The sequence below is a fragment of the Prionailurus viverrinus genome, chromosome E2 (genome assembly GCF_022837055.1).
Source record: "Prionailurus viverrinus isolate Anna chromosome E2, UM_Priviv_1.0, whole genome shotgun sequence".
NCBI lineage: Eukaryota > Metazoa > Chordata > Mammalia > Carnivora > Felidae > Prionailurus > Prionailurus viverrinus.
The window spans coordinates 29,727,636-29,744,268 of record NC_062575.1 but is presented as its reverse complement, the minus strand read 5'-3'; the positions used below and the strand labels follow the sequence as shown (position 1 = coordinate 29,744,268).

The 16,633-nt window shown below is 51.8% G+C and overlaps 2 protein-coding genes across 3 annotated transcripts in view; one reads left to right on the top strand and one right to left on the bottom strand.

Moving 5' to 3' along the window:
* The window catches only part of SLC6A2 (solute carrier family 6 member 2), a 46,190-nt gene extending 42,925 nt beyond the window's left edge, over window positions 1-3,265 (top strand). The window contains exons 11-14 of the mRNA XM_047836041.1: window positions 270-370; window positions 814-981; window positions 2,404-2,475; window positions 3,073-3,265. Of these exons, the coding sequence (XP_047691997.1) occupies window positions 270-370; window positions 814-981; window positions 2,404-2,475; window positions 3,073-3,096 (365 nt within the window). The 3' untranslated portion in view covers window positions 3,097-3,265. The remainder of the gene's footprint in view (window positions 1-269; window positions 371-813; window positions 982-2,403; window positions 2,476-3,072) is intronic.
* A 12,979-nt stretch (window positions 3,266-16,244) lies between these two features.
* CES1 (carboxylesterase 1) overlaps window positions 16,245-16,633 on the bottom strand; it is a 30,507-nt gene continuing 30,118 nt past the window's right edge. For both annotated transcript variants that reach the window (XM_047837084.1, XM_047837085.1), the window contains exon 14: window positions 16,245-16,611. In XM_047837084.1, the coding sequence (XP_047693040.1) occupies window positions 16,428-16,611 (184 nt within the window). In that variant the 3' untranslated portion in view covers window positions 16,245-16,427. The remainder of the gene's footprint in view (window positions 16,612-16,633) is intronic.

Here is a 16,633-nt window from a genome sequence, read left to right as displayed (position 1 = left end):
CATAGAAGCGAAGTCATATGGCCTTTGTGTCTCTGTGGCGGACATGGTGACCTCTAGGTCCGTCCGTGTTGTCACAAATGGCACTTGCTGGGTGTCTCTTCTTCCCTGTTCTTCCCCAGCCACTGCCGGCGCCCGGGGCTCCTAAGTGCCAGCGTGCCCGAGCCTTGCCCCGCTGCCCCCTGGGCAGCCTGACTCTCAGGGGAGGGCAGCAGGGGGCGACCCAGCGCTCCTCAGGGACCGGTGTAACAGCCTGCCCTGTGTGTGCACAGGTGTGGACAGGTTCAGCAACGACATCCAGCAGATGATGGGGTTCAAGCCAGGCCTGTACTGGAGACTGTGCTGGAAGTTCGTGAGCCCCGCCTTCCTTCTGGTGCGTACCGTGTGGCCCGGCTTTCCTGGGGAGAGGGGGCTGTGTCTGGGCTGGGGGGAGGCGGGGCGCGGGGATCTTTGCTTTCCGGGTGGAGGTTCTGGGGAGCAGAGCCCGGGTTATGCAGACGGGACACTCAGGACACTCAGCCCCGCCGTGGCACCACCACTCGGCCCAGCTCCAGGGTCACCTTGCCACTCCTTTTCTCTGTTTCTGGCTCCCTTTGTCCCCTTTGGTCATCATTTGCTTGCTGAATGAATTCTTCCTCCTTCTCTACCTCCTTTCTCTTTTTCTCTTTCTTGTCTCCGTCCCCTGGCCCCTCACTTTCCACGGATCTTCCACTGCCTCTCTCCCACCCGCTTCCTCTGTCCTCTCCCCGTGGCTCCCCGCCTGCTCTGTCTTCACGTCCCTCCTCCTGTCCCTTCCCACTGCCCGCTGTCCCGCAGTTTGTGGTGGTGATGAGTGTCGTCAACTTCAAGCCACTCACCTACGATGACTACATCTTCCCGCTCTGGGCCAACTGGGTTGGATGGGGCATCGCACTGTCCTCCATGGTCCTGGTGCCTGCCTACAGCATCTACAAGTTCTTCAGCACGCGGGGCTCCCTGCGGGAGGTAAGCTTGGGGCCGCCAGGCGGTGCGGGGGACAGGACGGGAGGGATGTCCCCGGTCATCCCCGATGCGATGGGAGAGGACAGACACGAGGACACGGACCCCAGAGCCGCCACCATGGCCAAGTCATTTCCCGCCCCCCGCCCCCAGTTTCCACACTGGTACCCTGGGGTTAGCGCTATGGATCTTGAGAAGACACAGGAAGCGCTCAGCACAGTGCCGGGCACAGAGGACACGTTCAAGGCTTGCTGCCCACTGTTATGTCTGTGTTGGGTGCACACGTGCTCTGACTGCAGTCAGTCCCTACCGATGTTTATGTGAGGAGGTGACACTCAGGTCTGTCGTGTCCCAGATGCCCCCACTCTCCCAGTCTGAGCTCACTGTGATCTGGTCATCGAAGCTTTTACCTGCCTCCTTCCTGAACCCGACACCTTCCTCTCTTATTTGTACGCGTTGTGTGTGCATGTGCGCGGAGAAAGGTTGAGGGAACGGTGCCCTCACTCTGAAATTATGTCTGTCGTATTTCGTTGATAGGCCTTTTCTTTCATAAATAATGGTGACGGTCTTTTCCTAATGTCCTTACTTCGAAACATGAAGTTTCATTCCTTCATCCCTTCATGCCCTGACTTTCCAGCTATTTGGTGTGAGTCTACAAGGCCCCAGCAGTCCGCTGGGCACCAGATGAAACTCCCCAGAGCTCACATTCTAATGAGGGGGACAGACAGACAAATGAGGGCATCAGGAAGCAAGCCACACAAGGGCTGGGGGAAGAGGGTCCCAGGCCGGGCTTGTCTGTCCCCTCCCCCGGCTCCTTGTGACATGTTTCCTGTCCTTGAAATCCCACATCCAGGAGCCTCCGGGTCACCGGGAGGGTCTGTGCTCGGTCAGCGCATCCTGGGCCTGAGAACCACGATCCGCTTTGTGCTTTTTATTTGTCACACTGTGGGAGCAGGGAGGGCATCCCACCTTGCAGGATCAGTCATTGATCCAGATGCCTTCCTGAGTCCCCGCCCTGTGTCTGCACCCCAGGGAGGGCCTGCCCTGATCCCCAGCAACGCTACTCCATCTTCTGGGCCCTCGTTGTGCTCCGAGCCTGTCCTCTGCAGCACTTCAGCTGTGGTTTCAAAATTGCCCCTGTGCGTGTGTGTTCCCCAAAGCACAGACCGTGTGCGTCTCCTTGAGCTCTGCAGCCGCAGGGCCTCACCTCGTGTCTGACCACAGTAGTTGACCCCATAAACACGGACTAGACCAATGAGTCTGCGTGAACCAACCCGGGCCACAAACAAGGACAGTGTGTCTTGTGTGGACCTCACACGCTGTCCTTGTGGGACGTCAGGGCCAGATAGCAGGTGGCCTGTGTCTGGGCTGCCGGGAGGTGCCCCTGGGCCCGGCTGAGGCCTCCTCCCCCTCCCCGTCTTCTCACAGAGGCTGGCCTATGGCATCACCCCGGAGAACGAGCATCACCTGGTGGCCCAGAGGGATGTCAGGCAGTTCCAAGTAGGTGCAGGCCGGACCGCTCTGGGCGGGAGGCCGGACCGTTCCGGGCGGGGGGCCCTAGCTGCCCCCCACATATGCTGGCTGCACATACCACATGCTACAAAACCCTGAGCAGCTGTGGGGCTGTCGTCCCAGGGGTGTGGTGTCAGGAATGGCGGAGAGGGGCCTGTCCCCTGCTTCTACTAGCTTCCAGCTGCCCCTCTGCTCCTTGGTCCTGGGAAACCACACGTCCAGTCTTTCCGAAGCTTTATTTCCTCTCTGTAAGTTGTCACCCTAGGCTGGGGATCTCTTATCTCGCAGGATGAGCCACAGGATGACCTAAGTCCTTTAACTTTAAAACCCTGGGGGTTGGGGGCTGGGGGAGGGTCCTGGTGAGCCCCCTGCTTCAGACTTGCTGTGCCACTTTGCGAGGCTTCCTCACCCTTTCTGGGCCCAAGTGACGGTTAGGGAGTCAGCCTGCACGTTCTCCGGGGTCTTTGGAGGGAGGGGCCGTGTTCTCTGCCTCCCCGTGCTTCCGCTGTCCTTCTGGGCCCCGGGTCCTCTCGTCCCCACCCGCCTCTGGCCTTGGCATCACGACCCTGCCATCTTCCTCTGCAGCTGCAGCACTGGCTGGCCATCTGAGCCCCAAGGAGGGACCCTGCCGTGCCGACGTCCAGGTCCAAGGCTTTGCTGCCACCCCGGACACAGTCTTGGGACTCCTCTCCCGAAAGATGTTCTCTCCATCCCTACCCCTCTTTCCCCAGTTACAAATGATTTAGTGACCTCGTTTTTATTCACCTTCTGTTCATCTGGCCCGGAGGCTTTGAGCTTGGATTGGAAAGTCTGGAGGGGGAGGAGGAGGGGAGGGAACAGGAAAAGTGACTTCCATCGAGCCCCTTTTGCTTTGGGAAAGCCTCACCCACCCTGGGATCTGGCCCAAGCTGAGCTCCATCCACGGCTCGGGCAGAATTCACCACTACCTTTGCTGTGCTTTGGGGCCACAGGAGAAATCCCGCCCGCCAAATCAGAGAGAGGATGTCGCTTTTGGCCAGATACCATAAAACCGAACACAAACAAAAAGGCCGGCTGCGTCTGGGGCAGGGGATCCTCTCTCTCTCTTGCCACCCAGTCAGCATTCTGGTGTCTGAACCTTGATCAGGGAGCGTGGCTTGGTTTGTTCCGGTCATCAGTCTGGATAGATGCTTTGGAGGCTTGTGAGAAGAATCCTTCATGGTTAGTTTTCACTCTGGCTAAGCTGAATCTGATTTGTGCGTGTTCTGGAACATTCTTCCAGCTTCTGGTGGTCAGAGGGTCCAGAGCCATGGATGTCACGAGGCAAAATGTAGATGAGCCGCAGTGAGGAGGTTTTGCAGAAGTACCAGAGGAGCTCATAGAGGCCACATGCAGGGCTTGGTCTGTCGGGCACATGGGGCCCAGAAACCCATCTGTGGCTTCTGAGATCTTTCTGGGGGACTTGGGACAGGAACCCAGCGAGGCCAGAAGTGTGTCTGTACTACGGAATTCTCTGCCATCCTCACAGGGACAGGTGGATGCCCAAGGGCATCCTGATAGGCTGTTTGTTTATCGGTTGTCCGCAGACACCTGCAAAGGTCTTCCCTGGGAATCCCACCCAGCACGGACCAGGGCTCTCGAGTGGTGGGGAGTTGGCCCTGAAAACTCCCTTTGTCTCTCCTGATGGTCTTAACTTGGCATCTGAGGGCATGGTGGAGCCAAGCAGGTAGCAACCTGGTCATTCAAGTCGAGGGGAAAATATTCTGAGCTGATGGAGCAGGATGATGATGGTTTTAGAGAATTTGCAGGTTGACTTCTGATACACGTTTGCAAGTGGCGCCCTCTGGTGGTGGTGGTGGTGGTGCGTTTCAGCTCATTCAGAGAACAGATTTGTAGTTTGGGAAGTTGGTGGCATCTATTTGGGGTTTCTGTTTATGGTTTGAGTCTCTTATGCCTTCCTTGGAAATCTAGATTCAGAGGTTCTTGTTGTGACTGAGGAAGCCCCTATTGAGGAATCTTGGGCCATAAATAAATAAATAAATAGGCTGCTCATACTGGGAGTGTAGGAAGACTCACATCCAGAAGGTACTTTGCATAAGACTGGGGTGTCCCTGAGCCCGATCGATCAATCATGCAGTTTGTGGAAGAGGGTTATGTTGGGGGCCGGGGGGAGTGGTGGGGCAGGGAGGTGGTCTTCTCTCTGAAGGTCCTGAGGTTTCCCTACTAAGTCAGTGTCCTTGGGTCATTCTTTGGAGAAAAGTGGGAGAATCAGAAGACTTCTGATATTTTTATGTAAAAAGGCCAGTTCAAAGGCTAAGCCCAAGTGGCAGGTGTCTTGGACTGCTGTGGAAGGCGGGGCCTGAGGGCATCCAACGGAGCTGAACAATAAGGTGGGGGCGAGGGAGATGAGGGAAGGGCGACCCATCACAGGTAGGATCTGGTCCCGGAAGCGACTTCAAATCCTCCCGTGAAGAGTAACTCCTCCCTAGGTGTTCTAGTCGTTTTACACAAAGTCCCTTCATCCCCGTCACCGCCCATCTTCCCAGCAAGGATTGCAGGGCTGGTTTCTGTCCCATTTCCCAGGTGGGAACACCAAGGCTCAGTATTTCGGCTGCTCTTGTTCAAGTTTTCTCAGCTCCTAAGGGATCCAGTCAGACCCTCAAGTCGGATCCTGTGCCTCTTAGCCCAGAGCACTTTGAAATCCCCAGCACACTATGGTTTACCCCACCCAGGGCTGTCGTTAAAAAATAAACAAAACCCAGTCAAGTGGCCAGGGAGTGTTTCTTAGCAAAAGAGCAATGTATTGGAAGAAGGGAAGAGGGGAGAGGGCGTCATCTGTTCACAGCTGTCCCCTTTTTGATGGACTCAGTCACGCTGGGGAAGAGCGGGGCACGAACCTGCAATTTTCTCTTTCCATCTGCATGTGGCCCTTCTGCCTCCAGGCATCTGTCCCGAGGGTGAATCAGAGATGCGGTGCTAGCTGACCCAACACCAAACCAACGCCATGGTGCTGCCTTGTTTCGGGAGTCAGCTCCTGAGCTTGGGGTGAGGGGGGCCTGGCCCCGAGCCCGGGCCCCCCGGGGGGGGGGGGATGGGGGCCCCAGGAAGCCCTTGGAAGTTCTCATGGAGGTGCTGGCAGGCCTTCTGGGCTCACCTTCCACCCACACTTAACGGAGGAGGAGTATGTGCTTTATCCTGAGTAACGTTTGACTTCTTTTTTGTGGCCTTTTTTTGATAGCAGAGGTTACCCGAGATAAGGGTGTTCCTGTGTACTGTATATGACACTTTTGCTATTTTACCGGGTTTTTAAAGAATTATTATTTTCCATGAAATGTAAACTCTCCGTTTAAGACCATCGCCTTCACATCTACTGGATGTCTAGTCATTTTGCGACCACCCGTCAGTGGATCGTCATCCTAGATGCAGATGAGACAAAGGAGAAGGGAGCAGCCAACTCTTGCCAATATCCTGCTGAGTAAAGGTCCCCAAAGCTGCCTTAATTCTCAGAGGGCGCCCCTGCCCGGTGGGGTGGGGGGGGGAGGCTGTCTCTGGCCGTATGATCCATATGGCGGCCCTGGTGATGTGAGACCGAAGCACTCTTACCAAAGACGTCATTTCCTAGCAAAGAAGCTCACGGAGCTCATTTCGTATGTTTACTTCCTTTGAAAGCCATGGGATGGAGAACAGAGAGGAAGCGTGTAGAAACAGCACAGCTTTCAGAGTCTGCAGGGATCTGGGTCTACCGCTGCCCAGCAGGGTTCCTAGGGAGGGGTCTCTTCATCTCTCTGGGCTTCAGCTTCTTTGTCTGTAAAAGCAAGGGTCAGATCAGATCATCAAAGGTCCCATCCAGTTAAAAAATGTTCCGGTCTCCACGACAACATACTTGTGCTAAATTCACAATGAGGGAAGCACCTCGCTGGGTGTGAGTCTTTCCAGAATGATCTGGTGGCCAATAACCTACTGAGTAGAGAAATGTCAGGTTTCTGGCCTCCAGAACTTTGATTTTTCTGGACATTCAGTAGTTCCTCCTTCTCCAGTATTTCTTCCACTGGTGCCAGAAACACTTGGTATTTAAAAATAAATAAATAAATCCAACCCATTTGTGCTCAAGATCTTGAGGGTAACATGTGAGGCCCCGGTGAGTCCCAGGATCCACAGCTGTGTGGGTATATCAGCATATTTATTGCCGCCACGTCAGAAAGCACCGAAACACTGGTGAACGTGAAGTTGCTTTTGGGGTACCCGCCCTCAGCCCTCTGTTTCTCCACTTCTGTGTAAATAAGGATTGTCCCAGTGGTGCCCTCTCTGTGTCACGGACTGTTCCCATGTCATGCAGGTGTCTGTGTCTGGTGTGGATTTAAAAGCTGTTCTCTTCATGGAAAAATCAGTGTACAGAATAATAAAGGAGATTTCCTGTGCCGTGTGTCTACTGGTGGGTTCTCTCGGTCACAAAGGTAAAATGCTTTGAATTATGTAAGGCAGATGGGAGTGTCTGTGATCAGCCTCCAGCTAGTAAGGAAGAGCTTCTGGTCTGAGTGGTCCACTTTTCACCCAAATAACTCTTTTTTATAACCCATGGAACAGGAGACTGGAGGGGGTTAAATATGTAATCCCAGCTCTGAGATTGACACGTATGTTTATTTTTTTTTGATTGATTGAAATTCAAGCCACTAACGTAGTTACATTGTTTTTATTTTATTTTTAATGTTTATTTATTTTGGAGAGAGAGATAGAGCACATGAGAGTGGGGGGGGCAGAGAGAGTGGGGGACAGGAGATCCAAAGCGGGCTCTGTGCTGACAGGCTGACAGCAGGAAGCCCAATGAGGCGCTCGAACTCATGAACCATGAGATCATGGCCTGAGCCAAAGTTGAACACTTAACCAAATGAGCCACCCAGGAGCCTCCATTGGTTTTATTTCTGAAGACGTATTTTTAATGAATAACTCTGTGTCCAAGTGACACAGAGTTACCTAGTTTTGCATTCCATTTCTAGGGCTGAATTCAATTGAATTCAATGCACAATCTATTACTACACTTTCCTGGGGAGAAGGATACATTAACGCGTAGGTCCTTATTGCTAAGTACTGTCATTATCGGGGAAGGTGTGAGCTCACATTATGATTTTCAATGCAAGTCAACAAGCAGACACAGTGACATCAATATAAATGAGGTATTGACAAAAAAAAAAATCCAGTCTATGTCTTGAAATATGTAAAAGGCAGTCAGGGATGGGTGGTAAACAACTTACAAGAAGATTAGACCAGAACGGAGAATGGGCTGTTGCTGGAAGTGGTGAGCTCCCCATCACTGGAGACATGCAAGCAGGCAATGTCTCTTGGGTAGGTTATGGAGGGGACTCGGTGTCACATAGGGGCGGGGGAGAGAGGGTGCACAAACTCTAAAGGCCCCTCCGTGGAGCTTCTTTTAGGAGAATCAGGAGCCCAACCTCACGCAGCAGCGGTAGGACAGGTAAACACACATACCAAGGGTCTTGAGGTGAGGACTGGTTTGCCCTGTTGAATTGCAGCTGGGCGGACATCCCACGGAGGGTTTTATGATTCTGACCATTTGGTTTTGACTCCGAAATCAGAGTTGGGGTTTATTATGGTGAATCAAACAAAAGGCAGGCATGCTTCCAGCCTTCCCTTTGTGCATGCTGACATTTAACGAGTGTCTGCAGCCCTGCGGGTGGAGCGGAGGGAGGTTGGGTCAGAAGCTGAAAGGGCAGCTCTTCTGGGGACGGTGGGGCACCTGGCGACCCTGGCTGCCACCCTGTGCCCTAGGCTGACAAATGTGGTAGGAGAAGACTCACTGGTGAGCCTCACTTTGGGCAACTGCTAGTCTTTTAAATTTTCCCCAATTTAATCACAGCCTTTTGGAGGGACGTAGCTTCATTTTTATCTCTTTCCAAAAGCACTGATATGTGTCGTCTCTCTCTCTCAGGGACTCAATTTGTCCATCTGTATAATGGGTCAGGAGTTATTAAAACTGTTTATGGAAGGACTTGAAAAATGTCAGAACCTTTTGAAATGAAATGCAAATTTTGTCTTTGATGAGTTTGTGTCTACTCCTCTGGGAGACAGAATGCACGTGTCCTTCAGAGTCTCGGATGTTTGAGACTCATGGGTATATGTGCATATAAGCTTTGGGGGCCTCCCTCTTCTGATGATACACGGCGTTGGTCTCTGGTCACCACCCCCAACCAAGTGAACATGACATAATCCATCCCACCATCCAACATGTCATTTGTTTTCCTGACAATGACCCTGTGAGGTGAGGTAAGGGGCAAAAAGAACAATGTACCCACTGGACAGATGAGGAAACTGAGGGCTCGGGTTGAGAAGTGACCCACCCAAGGACACACAGCCACTGTAGGGTGAGTGTTTGCTCTCTGCATTATGGGGTGTCCTCTGAAATTGAGGTGGGGGAGGGATCAGTTCCAACAGGTGCCTTGAGCTGTGGGAAAACACAGTGGGGCTATGAGGACTTGAAATTCAGGTTGAGGATACGTTGCAGGGGACTGAAGAGGATTTTTTGTCACACAGCCTCTAGTAGGGTAGTCAAGGTATGTCTGGATGGGTCAGTATTGTTAGGAGTCAAGGCTATGGAAAAGTTTCAGAGCCCACTTGGGACCAGCTACTCTGATGTTAGAACCGAGTCACGTTAGAAAAATCAACATTAAGCACTGGTTTCCCCATCAATAGAGAGAAAGGGTTGGGTTAGGTGATACTTTGAAGTCCTTTCTGTTTTTGACTCTATGAGATATCTCCAGAAGCTGTCACAGGGCCTATGGACTAATTCACACTAAGATGTGAATGACTACCTTTCTAGGCAGACACTAATAAACAGAGGTGTTTGCTGCTGCCTTTCATTCACCCTACAGATTTAGTGCAGGGTTCAGCAAACATTTTCTGCAAAAGTCTCTGTCACAACTATTGAACTGCTATTATAGCATAAAAGTAGCTTTATTGATGAAACATTTGGGGGGCTGGATTTGGCCTGCAGTTTATAGTCTGCTTGGGTCTGGTGGAAAGAACAAAAGGTTTCCTTAGCAAACTGGACCTGGGTTTGAATCCCATCTCTACTACTTCCTGCCGTGGAATCCTGGAGAAAGTTAAATAAGATATGTGAGGCTTTCTTGTACCTGAAGGGCGAGAATAAGTGTGCATAAGAGAGCTATGCCGGGAGGATCAGACAAGACACTGTGCACTTAGGAGTGACATCCCGGGAGCCGCAGTGGCTGAATCCAAACCCTGGTCCCATCACTCAATAGGGCAAAAACTAGAGTGAGTCTCCTTAGCCTCTTCTTCGGTTTGTGATTTCTGCCTGAGTGGCCACTTGGTGGGACCGTGGGGAGGACTAGACGTTAGTATTATGTTCAGGATAGTGTCTGCTCCATAGCTTGTGTTCAGGGCAGATCAGCTCCATGATGAGCGTCTATCTCCTCCCCCTCCCCCACCTCTGCCCATTTCAAAGGCAGCCCAGTTACTGTTGGGTTTTCCTGCAGCCAAAACAGGGTCTCTGTTCCTTTGTCCCCTCCTTCAGATGCTGCCTCTGAGGTTTGAACTGGGTCTGGGTAGCCAAACCCAAGTCTTTCTCCCTGGGCCCCAGTGCATGTGACCCCCCCGGGCAGGAAGTTCAAGCTTCAGGAAATGCCAGAGTCCAACAGCCAGCCTTCTGCAGGACCCGCCTGCCCCACAAGCCCTCTGCTGTCAGCCTCCATTAGACTGATGGCACGGGAGAGGCTCCCCTAGCCGGGCATCAGCTCGGGCAGCCTTGACCTCAACTCCAGCCCAGAGGAGGAGCAGACAGAGGTGTGGTGATCAGAGACTCCTGGAAGAGCTGGCAACTAAGTGACTTCTGGCGTCCTGCTTCTCAGCTCCTGGCTCTGTGGGCCTCAGGCCTGGGAGGGGCTGAGCTGGGCCAGACCAGCAGGGCATGGAGGTAAGGGGGTGGGCTGCAGGAAATCAAGGAAGACCATCTCTGTCCCCTGAGAAGGCCCAAGCAAAGTCCATTGCCTGGACATACCCAGGGGCCACAAATGGATCGTTTCTGTAGCCAAGAATGACCCCACACACCCTGCAGCTTCGGGCCCCAGTCCAGAGTACCAGCTGAGAATAGGCAGACTCAGAATCAGAAGAGGAGAGGCCTGAAACACGCCCAGCCCCTGGCCACAGGAAGCCTGGTGCAGACTTGAAGGCCATGGTCAGCCCAACATTGGGGCACCTACCTGCTGTCCACCCGAGCATATTCCCAGGTCTGTGCTAAACTTCTTTTCTTGCGTCACAGCCCCCCAGGCTCCCCGGTAGTTGCCATTAAGCCCTGATCCGCCATCTGCAGTCACATGACAGTAATGACACCCTATCAGGAGAGAAGAGTGGGTGGTGGGTGGTATCTGAGGCATGCTCACAGGTAAGGAAGGGCAAGGCAACTCCGACATTTCAAATGAGCCGCAGAGTCAGATCAGGGAGCATCACGGCGAAGATTAGAATTGTTAATTAGTTACATTTAGAGCGGCCCCAATGAAGTTATGGAATTAGAAGGGAAACAGGGCACAAGGAGTCCCTGGGTTTGTTAAAGAGAGAATGGATCACAGCCATGGATCCCCTGAGGTGCTGTGACCTTAGGAACATCAGCACCTTGGACAAGGCCAATGCACTGAGTTGACATTTAATTAGCCAAACATTGGCTTATCCAGTGCCAGTTACTGTTCCAGGTGCTTTGCAAATTTCATCTCATTGAATTCTCCTGATGAGGCCAGGAGGTAGCATGATTATCTCCATTTACAAATGGGGAAAACTGAGACACAAACAGATGAAATAACTTACCAGTTGGTGAAACTGGGGTTTGAACCCAGGGAGTCTTGTGTTTGTTTTTTTTAATTTTTTTTAATGTTTATTTATTTTGAGGGACAGAGCACAAGGAGGGGTGGGGACAGAGACAGAGGGAGACACAGAATCCTAAGTAGGCTCCAGGCTCTGAGCTGTCAGCACAGAGCCCGATGTGGGGCTCAAACCCATGAACCGTGAGATCATGACCTGAGCTGAAGTCAGACGCTTACCTGACTGAGCCACTCAGGCACCCTGGGAGTCTTGTGTTCTTAATCACCCCGGTATGCCATTGTCTCTGGGTCCTGGCCATACAGGCATAACATGATTCAGCCGGTAGGGGCATGGTCCTCAACTAGTTCCAACACCCTCTTCATTACAATCTGTAATCTGTACACACATATGTAATTTATATACACACATTATATATGTATATATACACACAAACATATTTAAATATGTATGCATTTAAGTGCCTCCAATGTGCTAGGAAGCAAAAGACTTGCCCAAGGTCACTACAGTAAGAGAGTTCATCTTGAACAGACATTTCCTGGCTCCCGGAGAAAATACCTATGCTTTCTCTGAACACACCCTAATCCCATGCTGTCTGGTTCTTTATGTCGGATACAGGTTCCAGTTGGGTTCCCTATCCTTATCCTCTATATGTTAGGATGACAATATAACAGGAATCTACGTATGGTCCCTTAACAAATGAGATTTTTCTCATGCTCTTGTGACAGGCAATGGTTCAGGGAGAGACATGTTCTTCAGGAGGAAGAAGAGAAGTGTCTGCTCTCAGAGAAGAACTTTAGTGAGCCTGGGATGACTGTGGAGACACTTAAGAAAAGTCGTCAAGGATGTGGACTATTTGTAGCTTTCCGTTTCACCATCCACATCCATAGCATGTGGTTCTCATGCTCATGGGTGGCGGGGGAGGGGGGCAGGCAAATTCACCTGCAGACATCTTGCCCACCTTTCAGGCAGGAGGAGGGGAAATAAAGAGAAGGGGCAAAAGGCAGAGGCCAGCTGTGTCTGTGACTCTTTACTCAGAAGGGTGGGTCTCCTAGAACCCTACCTGGATGTCTGCCTGTATCTCATGGGCCAGATCCATGCATCACGGCAATTTCTAGCTATCAGGGTTCTGGAATTTGTAACTGGGTACATTGCTGATTTGGACAAAATCAGGGTTCTCTCAGGAAGAAGACACGAAGGATATTGGGAAAACACTGGTCATTGCCTCCTTTCCCGTGGCTTCTTCACCCCTGGAATCCATCATCTGCTGAGAACTGTGGGGGCCCTTGTGGAAAGCACCAGGGTCTGAGTGGCTGTAGATAAGGGCTTCTCTGTCCCATGGGCTGAAATCAATTACTTTCTTGGACTCTGGGCTCAGGTCTTGCAGGGCGAGGACAGGCAGACCTGGGGCTGGCTGAGCAGGTGGGGATGTGTGTCTGCTGACCCAAGGTTTCCACTCATCCCAGGTTCCCGCTTACCTTCTCTGGCCTGACCGCACCTTAGCAACAGAGGAAGCGGATTAAAATAGAATATGGGTGCTGTGGCCGCCAGATGGCACCAATGCACATTCCTCCTGCAGAGCAGAGGCTGAGAGAAGCCAGGAGGATGGGGGTCTTTGTTCTCTAGACCCCCCTCAGAGCCCATCCGAACCTTCCACACTTCCCTGAACCAGGGGAGCAGAGAGTAGTTTTTGTCTGGATGAAAAGATCCATTTGGTTTTGTATTGTTGTCTCTCGGGTGGATTTACTCTTTCATTCATTTATTCACTGATGAAAACCCTACCTGGTCCTAGTGCATACCAGGGAGGAACTGGACTATAGAAAGAAGGAATAACCCTGTCATTGAGAAACTCTCAGTCTGATAGAGGAGGCAGATGGGGTGCTGATCAGGAAACGTATATTAAGCACCTACTGCGTGCTTATTTGTAGCCTGCTGGCATCTCCCCAGTGCCTTCAAAGTAAACCCAGACTATCCTCATTTCATTCCCCCTCTCTGTTCTGGTCACCCTACACTAGCTGCAGATGTGTACCCAAGGACACCCTGTCCCCCTGGGCCTCATCCCGGGGCCTTTCCCCATCTCTCTGAAACTGGCCAACTCTTACCTGTCCCTCATGGTATCGCCCCTAGAAAGCCTTTCCTAACCCACCCCTCTCACCAAACTTACCACAATTTGTTGAAATGAATTTTCAGGGGGCCAGCAACTTTGGGGACAGAAGACAGCAACCACCGATATCTATCTCTCCAGTGTCGAGACGAGTATCCGGCACATGGTGGGCCCTCAGTAGATGGTGGGGTTTACAGAGATGAGGGGGACAAGGCCATCTCAAAACCTGGCAGAGAAATCATGCACAGAGCCCCACCCGGGGAGATCATAGAGTGCCCTGCAACAGGTGATACTTGAGCTGAGTCAGGAGGAAAATTCCAGGTCATGAGAATAGCAAAAGTGACAGCACAGATGCACGCAGGACTACAGGGGACACAAGGATCTGAAGAAATCTGCAGTGGAAATTTCCAAATAGAAGGGCTGCAGAGGCAAGTAAGATCTGGAAGATGAGGGCCTTCCCAACTTGCAATAGGGAGATGGAACTTTTTTCCAGAGGGCAATGAGGAGTCATTAAAAAGTTTTCGATAGGAGTGGGGCGGATGTCCATACTTGGGTGTCACATAGTGTATCAGGAAGTGACTGCTGTGGAACAAACCGGCCCAAAGCTTAAAACAACAGCCGTGTATTCGGCCGAGGGGTCTGTGGACCACCCAGGAAGGTCCGCAGATCTGGCCGGCCTCAGCTGATCCTGACTGGGCTCACCCAAGCGTCTGAAGCTGTGGGTCGGCTGGAGGCCGACTGGTCTTGGATAGCCTTTCCTGGGATGACTCCCCTCTGTGTGCTGCCTCATTCCTGGCAGGCTGGCCTGGGCTCGTTCACACGGCAGTCATGCGGGTTCGAGACAGTGTGTGAACACGTGCAAGACCTCTTGAGGCACAGCATCACTTCTGCCATATTTTATTGTCAAAGCCAGTGAAGAGGCCAACCCAGGCTCTTTATGAGTGGAGCTGCAAAATCAGACGGCAAAGGATGTGCATAGCAAGGGAAAACCAGGGTGGCCGTTCAGATGGATCACCCTGGCGCTATAGCACAGAGAAAAAATGGCAGGGAGGCTAGTTAGGACTTTCATCAGCCCGGATGAGAGGCAAAGGACAGACGCTTTGCAGAGAAGTGCTGTGCGAGCGGAGTTTTCCGAGCACTTCTGAGGTGCCTGGAACTGGATTCGTTCTGTTGGAGGCTGGGGAGACCACCAGGGCCAGGAAACATTTCATCTCAGTTTGAAGTAGGAATAAGACTTGAGGAGCTCCTACCCAAGCTGCCCCTGCGTGGTTAGGACTCTGGAGGCGCCAAGAGACCAATCTGAATGCTGCCCCTGACCGTGTCAGCTCAGGCGTAGTCACCGCGGTGGGGACAGAGTTGGGAGTCTCAGCCCCTTTACAGTCCTGGATCCCACCCGGAAGCAAGTGCGGCTATCTGGACACTGCCCACTAGAGGGCAGCAAAGAACCGCCAGTCACATGGGTGCCTTTGGCAGAATCCGATGAACTGGAGAGGTCAGGACAAGCCCAGAATAGGAGTTTTGAAGTGTCCTGCTTACAAAGGAAGGATTGCTTCGCACTTACAGGCTCCAGCTCTAGAGCCAGACTGCTAAGGGCCACATTCCAGCTGCGTCACCAGGATGGGCTTCATAGGTGCGAGACCCGTGCGTTCACTCAGGACTCTAGGCTCACGGTGGCTTTAAAAACTCTGCAGTCGCCATCTTGAAATTCTTAATAATTTTTAAATAGTTATTTTTATTGTTAATAAAATTGCACAGCAAATTATGTACGTGGTCTTGTCTGTCGCTTACTAGTTGAGTTTTCTGGGGCCTTGTGTTAACTTCCATGGGGTTGATAGCAAGCATTCACCTCAAAGGGTGTCTGTGAAGATTATCTGAATTAATATAAAAAGTACTTTATTATGAAGGCACATAATAAATATCCAATAACTTCTAGTTACTGTTATTATTATAGGATTCAAAGGTATAATCATCGGATACCTGAAGGCTGATGCCCACCTTCACCTTGTAAAGTTCCATCTGACCACCATCTCTCTCTCTCTCTCTCTCTCTATATATATATATATATAATTTATTTATTTATTTATTTTGCAATCTTCAAGAACCTGGGAACTCTCCTTTATTTGCTGGCTTATGCATTCAACCATCCATGCATGCACATATTCAGCACACACACTGTGCAGGGCCCAGGAGACATCGAAACTCGTACAAAGAGTCCTGCCTTGAAGAACTCATGGACCAGGTCAGTGGTTCTCAACTCTAGCCGCACACCAGCTAAACATAGGGAGTTAAAAAAAAAATCCTGCTGTCCAGGACCCTCCCCCGGCCAAAGGAATTAGAATCAGAATGGGGCCTGGGCAACGGCATTTTTTAAAAAGTTGTTCAGGTGATTCTAACGGGCAGCCAGCACAGATATGCTAACGATAAATCCTGAAGTGATCCAGGCTATAGGAGGGGTTCAGACAAGTTGCTGGATGAGATGACCTCAAGGAAGGGCCCGGGAGGATGCTGTGTACATTGGAGAAAAACTGCGGATCTCTGGAAGGGTCAGTAAGGGCCACATGACGGTGCCACAGGGTCACCACGACACCTCCTTTCTCCACCACTGCAGGTACATATGTAGACTGGTAGCTCCACATGGACAAGAGAGACATTACATTCTGGCCACCCCACATCCTGTTGCTGGAAGTTGTTGAGGGCCCAGAGACATGGGGCGGATGCACAATTATCCTTGGCAGCTCCTGGGGCCAAGCCATCCCCACCGGAGGCACCTTCCAGACAATCATGCCCATCCTATTCATCTTCTCTCCCTGAGCCCAAGACACAGACACTGACGTGGTCTCCGAGAGAACATTTATTCCCTAAATTGGCCACAATTCCTCTTCCCCGGCCTCTGCCCTCCCCCACCAGACATATTCCCAGCCTCCTCCAATAAGATCCTTCTTTGGCTCATAAACACCTTCTATAGACTACCCCAGTCTGGGCTCCCCCAGGGCCCATGGCCAGCCAGGCCACCCATTCACAGCTCAACGTGCTCTTTGTGGGGTGGCTTTTTTGCTGCCCCCTGGGCCAGGAGCTCGGTCCAGAAAGCCACTTCCTTGTCTTTCAGCTTCTGGGCCGGCTGAGTGGTGGCTCCAATCTGCAGATACCCTTCCTTCTGGTCATATGCTGGCCAAGAGGGCAGTCCTTCCCCATTGGGGTTCCTAGGAACAGAATCAAATGAGA